This window comes from Hyperolius riggenbachi, chromosome 1 (assembly GCF_040937935.1).
Source record: "Hyperolius riggenbachi isolate aHypRig1 chromosome 1, aHypRig1.pri, whole genome shotgun sequence".
Classification (NCBI taxonomy): domain Eukaryota; kingdom Metazoa; phylum Chordata; class Amphibia; order Anura; family Hyperoliidae; genus Hyperolius; species Hyperolius riggenbachi.
In genome coordinates, this window is record NC_090646.1 from 485,163,481 (window position 1) to 485,180,873 (window position 17,393).

At 44.6% G+C, this 17,393-nt stretch overlaps 1 protein-coding gene across 12 annotated transcripts in view; it reads right to left on the reverse strand.

Moving 5' to 3' along the window:
- Positions 1 to 17,393, reverse strand: part of LOC137522035 (uncharacterized) — a 206,247-nt gene that overhangs the window by 45,962 nt on the left and 142,892 nt on the right. For all 12 annotated transcript variants that reach the window (XR_011022253.1, XR_011022254.1, XM_068242078.1 and 9 more), the window contains one exon: positions 2,384 to 2,556. Coding sequence is in view for 10 of the 12 variants with exons in the window: in XM_068242078.1 (XP_068098179.1) it covers positions 2,384 to 2,556 (173 nt within the window). In the remaining 2 variants the exon portion in view is untranslated. The remainder of the gene's footprint in view (positions 1 to 2,383; positions 2,557 to 17,393) is intronic.

The window sequence follows — 17,393 nt, forward strand, 5'->3', positions numbered from 1 at the left end:
AAGCCAGAAAGCAGTAATTTGCTGGTTTGCAATTAAATTCCACATCAGATGACACTGCTGTCCAATTGGACTTCAGGTTGTCAGCTGGGTATGCTTCACTGTCTGGCCCGCAAAGACATCATTTTATGTGTACTCCGGGCCCCAACAGTCTTTAAATATTGGTGGTCCATATATAGAATAGCAATGCTGGCACCACCCATCCACATGGAAGCCAGAAAGCAGTAATTCGCTGGTTTGCAATTAAATTAAACATCAGATGACACTGCTGTCCAATTGGACTTCAGGTTGTCACCTGGGTATGCTTCACTGTCTGGCCCGCAAAGACATCATTTTATGTATACTCCGGGCCCCAACAGTCTGAAGTATGTTGACCCAGCCCTCGACCCAAAACATTTGGGGACCCCTGATATAGAGGAGAGATGCTATTAATTCTAGCTTGTTTGCAATCCTAGTGCAAAATGTTTTGCAGCTGGTAGCTGCTAGCATTTACATAAATATTTTTAATGTTATAAACAGTGTGCATTCTCCTGCTGATACATAGGCTGTTAATATTTATGTATAGGTTTATCCATTGAGAGGATGGTGTTTACACACACAAAACCAATCCTGCTAGTATACAGTAAAACTGCATCCAAGTTTGGTTTCTGCTTTTGGATTGATTAGGGAAAGGTTGCTGTATAATCGTTTTTATTTGTTAAAGGGACACTTAAAGAGGAACTGTAGATTCCTAATAAACACAGTGTTTCACTTACCTGGGGCTTCCCCAAGCCCACAGCAGCTGTCCTGTCCCGCGCCGCTCCTCAATGAGTCTCCGTTCCCCCGACGCCGCTCGGTCCCGTACCTCGACTTGTAAGTCGATGCCAGCGCGGCTCTGGCCAAGTGTATCCTTTCTTCGCGTTACCCTCTGCAATAGCGGGGAACGCGAAGAAAGGATATGCGTGGCCAGAGCAGTGGCCCGGCGGCGAAACCGAAACTAGCTGGCGGCGGGGGCGAACGGAGGCTCGTTGAGGAGCGGCGCGGGATAAGACGGCTGATGGGGGCTTGGGGAAGTCCCAGGTAAGTGAAACAATGTGTTGATTAGGAATCTACAGTTCCGCCTTAAGTCTCTGGAAAAAAATGAGTTTTACTCACCTGGGGCTTCCAGCAGCCCCCTGCAGCTGTATCGTGCCCACGCTGACTCCATCAGATTCTCCTGGCCCCGCCGGCAGCCACTTCCGGTTTAGGCGACGGGCCGACAAGCCGGGAACGCGAGTGACTCTTCGCATTCCCGGCCACAATAGCGCCCTCTATGCTGCTATAGCATATAGCAGCACAGAGGGGGCTATTGTGGCCGGGAACGCGAAGAATCACTCGCATTCCCGGCCTGTCTGCTCCTGTCGCCTAAACCGGAAGTGGCTGCCGGCGGGGCCAGGAGCATCTGATGGAGTCTGCATGGGCACAATACAGCTGCAGGAGGCTGCTGGAAGCTCCAGGTGAGCAAAACACATTTTTTCCAGAGACTTAAGTGACCCTATAATGTTCCTTCAGATTTTTATTGTTTGTGTCCTCACTAGTGGTGTAGCAATAGAGGAAACAGAGGCAGCGACCACACCAGGACCCCTGGACTAGAGGGGCCCACCTTCATCCGCTGTACTAGCCCTTCACTGGTGCTATGCTGGTAATGATCACCTCTATATGTGCTTTGAATAGTGGTCACTAACAAACTCTTCCCCTCTCTTTCTTACATCTCTCTGGGGCCTCGTACACACCATGCAATTTCCCGTCAGATCGCCAGGCTAAATTGATAATTTCTGACATATCTGATCAGCTCCCAATCGATACCGGGATTGATTTTTTTTGTTTGCAGTAGTGATTGGGTAATCAATCCTGTTAGCAATAGTAAGCTGATCGGACGTGTCAGAAATTATCAATTTGACCCATCAATTGGACAGGAAATTGCATGGTGTGTACCAGGCGTGGCATTGTAGCAGGTTTTGGTGATCCATACCAGTTATGTGAGAGAGGCCTAATGCAGAACTGCGTATGAAAGGGGAGCCACAAGAGAGATCTCTTAGGGCCTGGAAAAACATAAATCTGTCCTAACGCAACAATGATAATAGTTCATAATTGTTATTATTATTGAATTATATAGCACAGTCAAATTCTATAGTGCTGTAATAAGTAAGAAACAAACATGATCGCCTAGTAGAGGCAAAGGCATATAAAAAAGTTGGTATATGACATTCATTTTCCTGGGACTAATACGATATATCTAACAAAAACATACAGCAGATGCAAGAAACAAAAGGAAGAGAGCCTTGCCCTTCTGAGCTTACAATATAAAAATATGCAACAGGCACAGACGTAGTATGATAAATAATGAATCATGTAAGGGGTTCCGTACCTGGTGATGTAATAGTATAAGGTTGGAAAGAGTCTTCCCGGCATCCTTAGCTAGCTGAGAATCATTGTTGCTGCTCTCCCATTCAGTGCTGTAATCTGAAGTCACCTCAGCACAGGCACACCAGCCTGTTTGCTGCTTCACCTCTGCTAGCCTGGGGTCAATAGGGCTTCCAGCTGAGAGACATAAGTGGAGTCATTAGGATGTCTAGGTAAGAGAAACAAATGCTGTGTATAAAACATAATTTGATCATGACTGAAAATAAGCTACCGGTGGACAACTGTAGACTGCATTCTCACTTGCAGCCAGCTGTGATTTTCCAACCCAGCCAAAAGGAAGCAAAAAATATTGCATTTCTGTCATTTACCTCATAGAAAAAAATACTGTCTGCTTTCTCCTGCAACAACTGAGAAGAATATGGATTTTTCCTTTTAAAATAATACCAGTTGCCTGACTCTCCTGCTGATTCTATATCTCTAATACTTTTAGCCACAGCCCCTGAACAAGCATGCAGATCAGGTGCTCTGACTGAAGTCAGACTGGATTAGGTGCATGCTTGTGTCAGGTGTGTGATTCAGCCACTACTGCAGTCAAAGAGATCAGCAGGGCTGACAAGCAACTGGTATTGTTTAAAAGGAAACCTCCATATCCCTCTCAGTAAGGCCTTGTTCACATTGCGTTTCCGCTTGCGTGTCCATCCGCAATGGGCTTTTTTTGAGGCATTTTTTTTTCTTCAATTTCCAGCGCTTGGGTGGGCGATTCTTTTTTGTGGTTTGCGGTTTCCGACGCGTTTCTCCAGAACGTTTTGGTAATTCTCTCCCCAACGAAGTCAGGAAGTGAACTCTTTGATCCTGAAAAGAATAAATACAATGTATTTATTGTTAAAAACGCAAACACAATCGCTCCACAAAGCGGTTTTGTAAGCGTTTTGCATTTTTTCTATACCTTCCATTGAGGCGAAATCGCCTCAAAAATGGCTCAAGCACCGCTTTGCAAAGCGGAATGCAAACAAGCCGCTAATATGTGAACTATCTTATACATAATCATTGTGTAAGCGCTTTCAGGGCAATTTTGAAAACTCGCCCGCGCTTAAAATATAACAAAAACGCCTGCAGTGTGTACAAGCCCTTAAAGAGAGCCCGGGGTGGGTTTGTGAAATCATGAAATCATATTAGGACACAGAGGCACATTCTGCATACATTGCCCAGCCTCTGTGTCCTTACAGTGTGTCTCCATGCTCCCCCCGGGCTCTGCTGTCCCCCATTTAAAAAAGTGCCAGGCTAGCGGCACACAGATTGTCGCTAGCTTGTTATTTACCTTTGACTGTCAGTCACCGCCGCTCCCCCAACTCCTGTATAGCATCGTTCCCCTCCTCTGTCCCTTCCCCCCCCCAGCCTCCGTAAGCCGATTGGAGGAAGCTAACGGAGGCTAATGCTAGCACCCCCTTAAGGGTAATTTCATACTATACAAGTTGAAATATACATCATGAAAACCAGGAACACAAGTGTTGAAAATTCACAGGGTACGTATGACGCGTGATGCGACGCATACACTACTGATAACACGCCAATGTGAACTTACCATTACTGTATAATTGTATCACATTGCGATGTGATTATCAGAATCAGAATGGATCTTACTCGGCAAGTACAGGGTAGAGTACAGACAGGGAATTATTTTTGGCACAGACAGCTCAGTAGACCTTCTCGGATGGAAAAACATGCATACCATGTAACCCATGGGGATGGGATATGCGCATATTATAGTTTGATAATTTAACATTACTCAGCGTGGCTTGCTGATTACATTGTACGTAGGGATTGGTAGTTTGGGTGTGCGTATGTGGGGGGGAGGAAGCTGAGTTGAGAACCAGGACAGCTTGGGAGAAGAAAGAGTTCCTGTGCCTCGGGGTCCTGGTGGAGGTGGCGACCCAATGGGAGTAGGTTGAGGAAGCGGTTGCTGGGGTGGCAGGGATTGTTTTCAATCCTGACTGTCCTGGATTGCAGGATTAGATTGTCCATCCAAAGCAATGAATGAAGTGTGAAAGTACCCCAATACTAATTCACAGAGATCATAAAAAGTGACCAAGCGTGGCACATCTTAGCATCTACTGAACAGATGCATGTCAGATATGCAAGATTGTTTGTTAACATGTTTTTAATACGTATAGCTGACAGCAAAGATTTTTTTTTTCACAACCAAACTGAAGTTTATCTTTAAACATAAAAACTAGTTTTATTTTAGAAGCTGATGTTATTTTTCTTTTAAAGAACACGCGACACCCATGCTAACCTAGAAATAAAAAACACATATATAAGTAGATAAATGCTACTTCTAGTTACATAACAGATGTATTGTGCTATTCACGTAATGATTCATGTGAATTTTACAAAGGAAAAGCAGAAAATCCTTTTCTAGACAGTGGCCATCTTGCCAAGCTAATGCTGACATCATATCCTTCCTGACTCTTGTTTTCCCCCCTCCCTTCTCTTGCTCATTGTGTATTCATTAGCTGCCCTCCTCCCAGAGTCTTTTTTTTTAATTTACACATCCAATCATTGAGTCACCTCAGCCTTGCTTGTAAACACAAGTGATAAGCTAGGCAGGGAAATAAATGGAAGAGGAGTAATATATTATAGATAAAAAGAACTCCCAGCATTCAAAAGAACTCCCAGCATTCAACTTTTTGGCACTGTTTGGCACTAGGGCCAGTGGTCCTATAGTATGTAATAACTCCAAACCATAACCACAGAAAAAAGTTTTGAGTGCAGGATTAGCATCTTTATCACTTAATACACTCAGACCAGTTGCTGTTGAAATTTGATTTTTATGGTGACAATACCGCTTTAAGCGTCTAATCAATTAGCTCTTACAAAGTGCTGGGTGGATATATAGAAGTCAGAAGGTCACATTTTCCACGTAGACAAGACAGTCAGATTGATCATATTTTCCCATCATTTTTCTGTTAGGTTTTATGAAGGAAAAATGCTCATCTTTGTTTTTAAGTATTAAGATAGGCCTTATTTTTCTGCTGTGCGCAGTGAAGAACATACAAAATAATGACTGGTAATCAATCCCCAAGTCTTGTAATGATTTGCTTACTGCAACACTAAAGTGACACCCTCTCACACTTACATGATGGAGCATCTGGCTATTCTGTAATACTAGACCAAGCCCTACCCCATACCCAGCCATGCTCTGATAAGGACCAGAAAGTCCAAAACAGGCTGTATGTATGTTGCCTTAATGTGACTCTGTAAACTGTATAAGCTATATGTTTGCTATAAACCAGCTGTTCTGAATGTGTGCCTGGCTTCAGGGCTATAAAGAGCTAATTTGCATATTCAGGAGTGATGCATCATAGCAGTGGCGGACACAGCCAGCAGTGGGCCCCTGTGCAAAATTGTAATTGTGGGCCCCCTACGCGGCAAAATATGGGCGTGGCTACAACCTGCGGCGCGCGAAGTGCGCCGTGGCAAAGAATAGGCGTGGAAAGAACCTGCGGCGTGTAGCGTCGCAGCAAAAAATGGGCGTGGCAATGACCGGATGAGGGCGGAGCTAACTGTAACTTAAAGCGAACCCGGGGTGAGGGTTTATTTCCTTTTAAACAATACTAGTTGCCTGGCGGCCCTGCTGATCTATTTGGCTGCAGTAATAAACTGAATTACACCAGCAACAAGCATGCAGCTAATCTTCTCAGTTCTGACAATATTGTCAGAAACCCCTGACCTGCTGCATGCTTGTTCAGGGTCTATGGTTGAAAGAATAAGAGGCAGAGGACCAGCACGGCAGCCAGGCAACTGGTATTGCTTAAAAGGAGAGAAATATGGCAGCCTCAAGATTATTCTCACCTCAGGTTCCCTTGAAAAGTGCAACGCAAAGACAGTGGGCCCAAATTTTGGTGACCCTTTCCCCAGAAAATTCACATAATTGTGCAGGTTTTCTCAAGAAAATACACATCATGTCGGCAGATATGCCCAGAAAATACGTGCAATCATGTCGGCAGATATGCCCAGAAAATACGTGCAATCATTTCGGATGATCATAGGAAACCACAGTTGCTCACTTCCCTTATAAATAATACCAGTTGCCTATTAGTCCTGATGAACTTTTTGGCTGTGGTAGTGTTTGAAAAACACACCTGAAACAAGCATGTGGCCAATCCAGTCAGACTGCAGTCAGAAACACCTTATCGGCTTATGTATAATACTGGAAAAAAAAAAACAAAGACAAACGGGAGCCCATATGGTGCAGTATGTCACGAGTATTGAGTTATAGGAAAATATTTCTGTAGAAAGGTACTCACAAAGGTGGGTTGCAAGGGGGCAACCGACCACTTCAAGCACGTGGAGTATTTTAAAACCCGACTCCACTCAGGTTACCCAGGGATCCTGGACTCAGTCGCTCTCTTCGTAAAAAGCCTGCGCTCCTTAACCACTTCCCGACCGCCCACTACACAGGGGCGGCGGGGAAGTGGAGCCCTGCAGGACGGCCTCACCCACAGAGGCGGCGGTCCATTTAAGGGCATGGGCGGAGCGATCGCGTCATCCGTGACGCGATCCTCCGCCGGCGCCTGTCGCCGCTCGCTCGCCGCAACATCCCGCCGGCTATACGGAAGCGCCGGCGGGATGTTAACCCCGCGATCGCCGCATACAAAGTGTATAATACACTTTGTAATGTTTACAAAGTGTATTATACAGGCTGCCTCCTGCCCTGGTGGTCCCAGTGTCCGAGGGACCACCAGGGCAGGCTGCAGCCACCCTAGTCTGCACCCAAGCACACTGATTTCTCCCTCCCCTGCCCCAGATCGCCCACAGCACCCATCAGACCCCCCCCTGCCCACCCCCCAGACCCCTGTTTGCACCCAATCACCCCCCTAATCACCCATCAATCACTCCCTGTCACTATCTGTCAACGCTATTTTTTTTTTATCCCCCCCCCTGCTCCCTGCCCCCTCCTGATCACCCCCCACCCCTCAGATTCTCCCCAGACCCCCCCCCCCCCAGACCACCCCCCCCCCCCTGTTTACTGTATGCATCTATCCCCCTGATCACCTGTCAATCACCTGTCAATCACCTGTCAATCACCCGTCAATCACCCGTCAATCACCCCCTGTCACTGCCACCCATCAATCAGCCCCTAACCTGCCCCTTGCGGGCAATCTGATCACCCCCCCACACCAATAGATCGCCCACAGATCCGACATCAGATCACCTCCCAAATCCATTGTTTACATCTATTCTCTCCTCTAAACACCCACTAATTACCCATCAATCACCCATCAATCACCCCCTATCACCACCTGTCACTGTTACCTATCAGATCAGACCCTAATCTGCCCCTTGCGGGCACCCAATCACCTGCCTACACGCTCAGATTGCCCTCAGACCCCCCCTTATCAATTCGCCAGTGCATTAATTACATCTGTTCTTCCCTGTAATAACCCACTGATCACCTGTCAATCACCTGCCAATCACCTATCACCCATCAATCACCCCCTGTCACTGCCACCCATCAATCAGCCCCTAACCTGCCCCTTGCGGGCAATCTGATCACCCACCCACACCATTAGATCGCCCGCAAACCCGCCGTCAGATTACCTCCCAAATGTATCGTTTACATCTGTTATCTTCTCTAAACACCCACTAATTACCCATCAATCACCCATCAATCACCCCCTATCACCACCTGTCACTTTTACCTATCAGATCAGACCCTAATCTGCCCCTTGCGGGCACCCAATCACCCGCCCACACGCTCAGATTGCCCTCTGACCCCCCCCTTATCAATTCGCCAGTGCATTAATTACATCTGTCCTTCCCTGTAATAACCCACTGATCACCTGTCAATCACCTGCCAATCACCTATCACCCATCAATCACCCCCTGTCACTGCCACCCAACAATCAGCCCCTAACCTGCCCCTTGCGGGCAAACTGATCACCCACCCACACCAATAGATCGCCCGCAGATCCGACATCAGATCACCACCCAAGCGCAGTGTTTCCATCTATTCTCTCCTCTAAACACCCACTAATTACCCATCAATCACCCATCAATCACCCCCTATCACCACCTGTCACTGTTACCCATCAGATCAGACCCTAATCTGCCCCTTGCGGGCACCCAATCGCCCGCCTACAATCTCAGATTGCCCTCAGACCCCCCCTTATCAATTCGCCAGTGCAATATTTACATCTGTTCTCCCCTGTAATAACCCACTGATTACCTGTCAATCACCTATCAATCACCAATCAATCACCCCCTGTCACTGACACCCATCAATCACCCGCTGTCACTGACACCCATCAATCAGCCCCTAACCTGCCCCTTGTGGGCAAACTGATCACCCACCCACACCAATAGATCGCCCGCAGATCCGACAACAGATCACCACCCAAGCGCAGTGTTTCCATCTATTCTCTACCCTAAACACCCACTAATTACCCATCAATCACCCCCTGTCACTGCTACCTATCAGATTAGACCCCTATCTGCCCCTAGGGCACTCAATCACCCGCCCACACCCTCAGAATGCCCTCAGACCCCAGCCCTGATCACCTCGCCAGTGCATTGCTTGCATCTATTCTCCCCTCTAATCACACCTTGAGACACCCATCAATCACCTCCTGTCACCCCCTAGCACACCTACCCATCAGATCAGGCCCCAATTTGCCCCGTGTGGGCTCCTGATCACTCGGCCAAACCCTCAGACCCCCTTCCGATCACCTCCCCAGTGCATTGATTGCATCTATTTTCCCCTCTAACCACCCCCTGAGACACCCATCAATCACCTCCTGTCACCCCCCTAGCACTCCTATCCATCAGATCAGGCCCAATACAACCTGTCATCTAAAAGGCCACCCTGCTTATGACCGGTTCCACAAAATTCACCCCCTCATAGACCACCTGTCATCAAAATTTGCAGATGCTTATACCCCTGAACAGTCATTTTGAGACATTTGGTTTCCAGACTACTCACGGTTTTGGGCCTGTAAAATGCCAGGGCGGTATAGGAACCCCACAAGTGACCCCATTTTAGAAAAAAAAGACACCCCAAGGTATTATGTTAGGTGTATGACGAGTTCATAGAAGATTTTATTTTTTGGCAAAAGTTAGCGGAAAATAATTTTTATTGGTTTTTTTTCACAAAGTGTCATTTTTCACTAACTTGTGACAAAAAATAAAATCTTCTATGAACTTGCCATACACCTAACGGAATACCTTGGGGTGTCTTCTTTCTAAAATGGGGTCACTTGTGGGGTTCCTATACTGCCCTGGCATTTTAGGGGCCCTAAACCGCGAGGAGTAGTCTAGAAAACAAATGCTTCAAAATGACCTGTGAATAGGACGTTGGGCCCCTTAGCGCACCTAGGCTGCAAAAAAGTGTCACACATGTGGTACCGCCGTACTCAGGAAAAGTAGTATAATGTGTTTTGGGGTGTATTTTTACACATACCCATGCTGGGTGGGAGAAATTTCTATGTAAATGGACAATTGTGTGTAAAAAAAAATCAAACAATTGTCATTTACAGAGATATTTCTCCCACTTAGCATGGGTATGTGTAAAAATACACCCCAAAACGCATTATACTACTTCTCCTGAGTACAGCGGTACCACATGTGTGGCACTTTTTTACACCCTAAGTACGCTAAGGGGCCCAAAGTCCAATGAGTACCTTTAGGATTTCACAGGTCATTTTGCGACATTTGGTTTCAAGACTACTCCTCACGGTTTAGGGCCCCTAAAATGCCAGGGCAGTATAGGAACCCCACAAATGACCCCATTCTAGAAAGAAGACACCCAAAGGTATTCCGTACGGAGTATGGTGAGTTCATAGAAGATTTTATTTTTTGTCACAAGTTAGCGGAAAATGACACTTTGTGAAAAAAAACTATTAAAATCAATTTCCGCTAACTTGTGACAAAAAAATAAAAACTTCTATGAACTCACCATACTCCTAACGGAATACCTTGGGGTGTCTTCTTTCTAAAATGGGGTCATTAGTGGGGTTCCTATACTGCCCTGGCATTTTAGGGGCCCTAAACCGTGAGGAGTAGTCTTGAAACAAAAATGACCTGTGAAATCCTAAAGGTACTCATTGGACTTTATGCCCCTTAGTGCAGTTAGGGTGCAAAAAAGTGCCACACATGTGGTATCGCCGTACTCGGGAGAAGTAGTACAATGTGTTTTGAGGTGTATTTTTACACATACCCATGCTGGGTGGGAGAAATACCTCTGTAAATGACAATCTTTTGATTTTTTTACACACAATTGTCCATTTACAGAGGTATTTCTCCCACCCAGCATGGGTATGTGTAAAAATACACCTCAAAACACATTGTACTGATTCTCCCGAGTATGGCGATACCACATGTGTGGCACTTTTTTCCACCCTAACTGCGCTAAAGGGCCCAAAGTCCAATGAGTACCTTTAGGATTTCACAGGTCATTTTGAGAAATTTCGTTTCAAGACTACTCCTCACGGTTTAGGGCCCCTAAAATGCCAGGGCAGTATAGGAACCCCACAAATGACCCCATTTTAGAAAGAAGACACCCCAAGGTATTCCGTTAGGAGTATGGTGAGTTCATAGAAGTTTTTATTTTTTGTCAAAAGTTAGCGGAAATTGATTTTAATTGTGTTTTTTCACAAAGTGTCATTTTCCGCTAACTTGTGACAAAAAATAAAATCTTCTATGAACTCGCCATACTACTAACGGAATACCTTGGGGTGTCTTCTTTCTAAAATGGGGTCATTTGTGGGCTTCCTATACTGCCCTGGCATTTTAGGGGCCCTAAACCGTGAGGAGTAGTCTTGAAACGAAATTTCTCAAAATGACCTGTGAAATCTTAAAGGTACTCATTGGACTTTGGGCCCTTTAGCGCAGTTAGGGTGCAAAAAAGTGCCACACATGTGGTATCGCCGTACTCAGGAGAAGTAGTATAATGTGTTTTGTGGTGTATTTTTACACATACCCATGCTGAGTGGGAGAAATATCTCTGTAAATGGACAATTGTGTGTAAAAAAAATTAACAAATTGTCATTTACAGAGATATTTCTCCCACCCAGCATGGGTATGTGTAAAAATACACCCCAAAACACATTATACTACTTCTCCTGAGTATGGCAATACCACATGTGTGGCACTTTTTTGCAGCCTAACTGCGCTAAGGGGTCCAAAGTCCAATGAGCACCTTTAGGCTTTACAGGGGTGCTTACAATTTAGCACCCCCCAAAATGTCAGGACAGTAAACACACCCCACAAATGATCCCATTTTGGAAAGTAGACCCTTCAAGGTATTCAGAGAGGGGCATGGTGAGTCCGTGGCAGATTTCATTTTTTTTTGTCGCAAGTTAGAAGAAATGGAAACTTTTTTTTTTTTTTTCTCACAAAGTGTCATTTTCCGCTTACTTGTGACAAAAAATAATATCTTCTATGAACTCACTATGCCTCTCAGTGAATACTTTGGGATGTCTTCTTTCCAAAATGGGGTCATTTGGGGGGTATTTATACTATCCTGGAATTCTAGCCCCTCATGAAACATGACAGGGGGTCAGAAAAGTCAGAGATGCTTGAAAATGGGAAAATTCACTTTTTGCACCATAGTTTGTAAACGCTATAACTTTTACCCAAACCAATAAATATACACTGAATGGGTTTTTTTTAATCAAAAACATGTTTGTCCACATTTTTCGCGCTGCATGTATACAGAAATTTTACTTTATTTGAAAAATGTCAGCACAGAAAGTTAAAAAAATCATTTTTTTGCCAAAATTCATGTCTTTTTTGATGAATATAATAAAAAGTAAAAATCGCAGGAGCAATCAAATAGCCCCAAAAGAAAGCTGTATTAGTGACAAGAAAAGGAGCCAAAATTCATTTAGGTGGTAGGTTGTATGAGCGAGCAATAAACCGTGAAAGCTGCAGTGGTCTGAATGGAAAAAAAGTGGCCGGTCCTTAAGGGGTAGAAAGCCCTAGGTCCTCAAGTGGTTAAGCTGGTGCGCAAGGCCCCCCTCCAGGGAGGACGGGGGAGTAAGGTACAGTAGAAGGTGAAGAGGCCGCCCAATGTATATACAGTATAAAATACTTTAAAATCAATAAAATGAAAAGGATTGAGGTGGCTTACCTCATAGACGACAAAAACACTTTAGGTAAGGAAATTTGATAGAATATTTAGCACAGGCAACGCGTTTCGCGGGTCCACGCCCACCCCCTCAGGCCAAGTAAAGTGCCGTGGTAGTCAATAGACCGCACTTGGGGCGCCTCTCGTGTGGTCTTTAGACTAAAGCCAGGCAATATGTTTTGTTTTAAAGGGAATAAATATGTCAGCCTCAATATCCCTCTCAGTTCAGGCGTGCTCTAAAGCTAAATGATCGCAAACACCTTCTGTTTTGAAAGTTTGAAAGCTGCTGGTGCAGTGTGAGCCTCTGTCAGCATATATTGTTTGGCTGCCTAGTGCAGTCAAACAAGTGCGTGGTAGTAAGCAGTTATATTTACCTGTTCAGGACGGCTTCTTCTTTTCTTCCACTGGCGGCTCTGAACTTCCAGCAGGTTTTCTGGGTCCTGATCATATGACGTGATCGGGATCCAGGAGACCGTGTTAGTGTTACAGAGCCACCCGGTGGTGAAAGAGGGGTATTGAAAGAGATGGAAGAGACTCTTCCATCAGCCTTCTTCCATCACCAGGTGGCGCTGTAATGCTGACCTGTCATATCATGTGATTGGAACTGAGAAGGCATGTGGGGAGTACATCGCCACCGCGGTGGAGGAAGAAGAAGTGATCCAACCAACCGGACAGGTACGTATTAAAGTTCCCTGCTGCCACTCTACCCTGCTTCCACATGCCCTGCCAGGCCTGCCAGGCTGGGGAAAGCACACTTCCTCAGCGGCAGGAAAAATTCTGCCCTGCAGCAAAATAAAGTTTAACTTTATTTGGCTGCTAAAGGTTAAGAAGGCAGATTATACTCAGCATATTCAAGAAGTTAATGCAATACAATTTAACAGACATACTACACACTGTACATAAAAGGCAAGCATACAACAAGATAATGTAAATTGCAATGGAAACAAAGGCGCCAGCAGAGTAAAAATTTATCATAGGTAAAAACAGATAAAAGTTGGGGGGCAAGGGTGGACTTACCTCCCCAAAACCAAACGCAACCACTATTTATGGTTTAAACAAGATTTAATTCGTACTCCAGAACAAATGCAACGCGTTTCGCGGGTCTCTAGCCCGCTTCCTCAGGCAATAATAAAGATAGGAGAAACTCAGAAATTGTGTAGCCAAGTACAGCGCCTCTGTACTTGGCTACACAGCTTCTGAGTTACTCCTGTCTTTTTTTAAACAGGTTTTTATTGAAAAAAATAGCAAAATGTACATATCAAAAATATCAATACTGTAGGTACAAAGATAGCCAAGCTAATTGTAATTACAGGAGAGAAATAGTGTATCAGAATAACTAAGGATCATTAGTACATTTGCCAAAGTAGTAATAAACATAAGATAACAAAATATGTCAACATGACATATAACTTATATATAACTTAGGCTGACACTGTTTAAAGGCAGAGATCATAAATGAACTACATATCTATAGCAACTGCAATATAATCAAATATCATTACAATGGTAACCATAAGTGGTGACAAGGTCCATTTACCACACACTTGAACATATTTACCGGGACAGTTCCTATGCTGGTAAACTAACTTAATATAAGGCAAAATTTTGTTGACTTGAATTACCCACTCAGTAATAGAAGGAACTTGTGATGATATCCAACAAGTTGTGATGGCTCTTCGGGCATATAGAAGAGATTCACAGAGCATGGTGCATTCATATTTAGTGTATTGATGCTGTGGTAGGACACCAAATAGGCAAGTCTTAGGGCAAAGAGTTATCTGCTTCCCTATGACTTCAGCAAGTAGCTGTATGACTTGCTGCCAGTAGAATTTAATCGAGGGACATTCCCACAGCATATGCCAAAAATCAGCCGATGGAGATATACACTTCGGGCAAGCCGGAGAGTAATTAGGCTTAATTTTAGATAATCTTAACCTCCCTGCCATTCTAAATATTTACTGCGCACGGCAGGGAGGGTGTTTTTTTTTTTTTTTTTTTTTTTTTAGCATGTAGCCAGCCTAGCGCTAGCTACATGCTTCCCCCCTCCCTGCGGCGTCCCCCCGTATGCGCCGATCGCCGCCGGCGCATATGCCCATCCGGAAATCCCGTTCTGAACGGGATTTCCATGAGGGCTTCCCTCGTCGCCATGGCGACGGGCGCGATGATGTCATCGACGTCGTGACGTCAGAGGGAGTCCCGACCCACCCCTCAGCGCTGCCTGGCACTGATTGGCCAGGCAGCGCACGGGTCTCGGGGGGGGGAGGGCACCCTCTGATGCGGCGGGTAGCGGCGAATCGGCGCGGAGCGGCGGCGATCGTAAGTGACACGCAGCTAGCAAAGTGCTAGCTGCGTGTATAAAAAAAAAATTATGCAAATCGGCCCAGCAGGGCCTGAGGAATCCTCCGCGGCAGGTTACCCCGAGCTGAGCTCGGGATAACCGGCAAGGAGGTTAAAGGAGTAAGATATGCTTGTCTAATGAGGTAAAACTGGATTAATTTACCATTTGCAGATATAGAGGCATATACATGTGATTCTAGAATGTCCTCACATTCTTCATCGTCCATATCAGTAAGGAAATAATCCCACCTAGACCTAAGAAGGTCAGTATCTTTATCTGCCTTTGCTGTAATAAGGGAAGTATATAGCATAGAGATAAGTCCTCCGATCCCTTGTGTACGGAGTATACCTATTACAGGGAATTCTGAGAAGGTATTAGCGGTACTACCAAATTGAGAATACCAGCAATGACGCAGTTGTAGGTATTTATAGAAAAAGGAGTTGGGTAGGTTATATGTGGTTTTAAATTGATCAAATGATCTAAAGATACCTTGGTCAACTACTTGCAAGTGACGCCAACCTGCTGCCACTACAGGACACCATGAAAAGAGGCTAAATGGGGAAATTTAGTGTTAAACCATAAAGGAGTATCACCAAGCAAGCCATCTATACCGTGAATACGTTTGGATTAGTTCCAAATCCTAACCGCTAATCTATGAATTGATGTACCACGACCCACTAGTTGAGTTTTAGGGGCCTCCAAAAATGCCAACAAATTATCACCCTTAACGTATTTAGCTAAAAATTGTTCAGAGATGGGACGTTCAAGATGCTCATATATCCAAGTATTTAAATAACGGAGCTGACCTACTAAGTAGTAAAAATAGAAGTTCGGGAGTGCCAGTCCTGCAGATTGTTTAAGTGCTTGTAGGGATTGGAGACGGACCCTGGCTCTACCCTTACCCCATACAAATGAGGTTATTAAGGAGTTAGCTCAGCAAAAAACTTTTTATGAACTAGTACATGCACATGCTCCAGGGTATATAATAATTTAGGCAGGATAATTATCACTCCTATCTTTATTATTGCCTGAGGAAGAGACCCGCAAAAGCGTTGCATTTGTTCTGGAGTACGAATTAAATCTTGTTTAAACCATACATAGTGGTTGCGTTTGGTTTTGGGGAGGTAAGTCCACCTTTGCCCCCCAACTTTTATCTGTTTTTACCTATGATCAGTTCTTACTCTGCTGGCACCTCTGTTTCCATTGCAATTATTGTTATCCACCTGGTGGATGGGTGAACACCCCTTCTTTCCGTCTACAGAGAGAGACTTTTTAGCCTGAGTGAGGACAGGCCTAATATCCCGATAAGTGCTTTAAGTGATTGCCTGAACACGGCAACCCATACTTGTGAGTATATTTCTATTTGCTGCTACCTTGGCATTCCTTTATCATCAATAATACACTATTGGGGCTCTCAATTGTGTTTTTCCTTTCTTTTACAAGATAATGTAAATGAATGCCTATAAATGTGGAAGCACCTTATTAGGCCTGTTTCTTCCATTCCAACAATTACTGATGCTTCTGCTTTTACACTACATATTCATAATCCTTGTTTTAAATGACATGCTCACTGATAATCTGACCTGCCTACTGGCTTTCAGAATACCTCCTTACAACCTACATAGCGTTGCCTATTATGATTATTGTTGTGATGTATTAAGGCTAACAGTGGAGAGGATTACATAAGCTGCCACGTATATTACAGATCATTGAAATGCAGGCATCTGAATATATTACGTAATTACATGGTGGGGGCAAACAACTGACAGATTAAACCTGAGTAGAGTATAGGCAGCTCACAGTCCTTCATGCACACACTGTGCATTGCTGGACACATTATTGCTGATTCTGAATACGTTATATCAGACATAAACAAAGTGGTACCTGTTTAGGTTCAGTGTCTTCAGTTCCAGCAGCCATAAAATAAGGATGTGTTTGCACAACTTATATTCATTAGGAAAGCAAGAAATATGTGTAGGGACTGCAGAAGACAGCAGAATGATGACAGCAGGTTCAAGGCTTCGCATTGTTGAATCTCACACATCCCCCACCAGTCGGGCATGGAAAACACGATTTACATCCGGAGGGAACACAGTGATGGCGTTATTAAAGGTGGGAGAACACCCATTTTTCCACACCCAATATGTCCGCTACTATAAAACACTCTCATTTTGCCACAGTACATCATTGATTTTAAAGTGAAAGTCCATGTGGTGTGCAATATTATGCAGCAGGTTCTGCGTATTTTCCCTGTACGTGAAAACCGCATTTAGATGTGAACAGGCTCATTGACTTACATTGATTGTAAGCTGTAATTTGAATTTGCATGTAGGAAAATGTGCCCAAAACAGCCAAGTGTGAATGTTTCTCAAACTTTGTTGCAGTAAAGGAATCCCGCTACACCAGAAGTAGGGTGAAAAATTAAAAAAACTCTTTATTCTTGATCCAACATCAGTATAAAAAAGCTCACGCGTATCGGAGCATAGAATGGCTCCTTAATCATAGCTTGCAGAAACGTGTGTTACACAGATTAAATAGTGTAAGGCCACT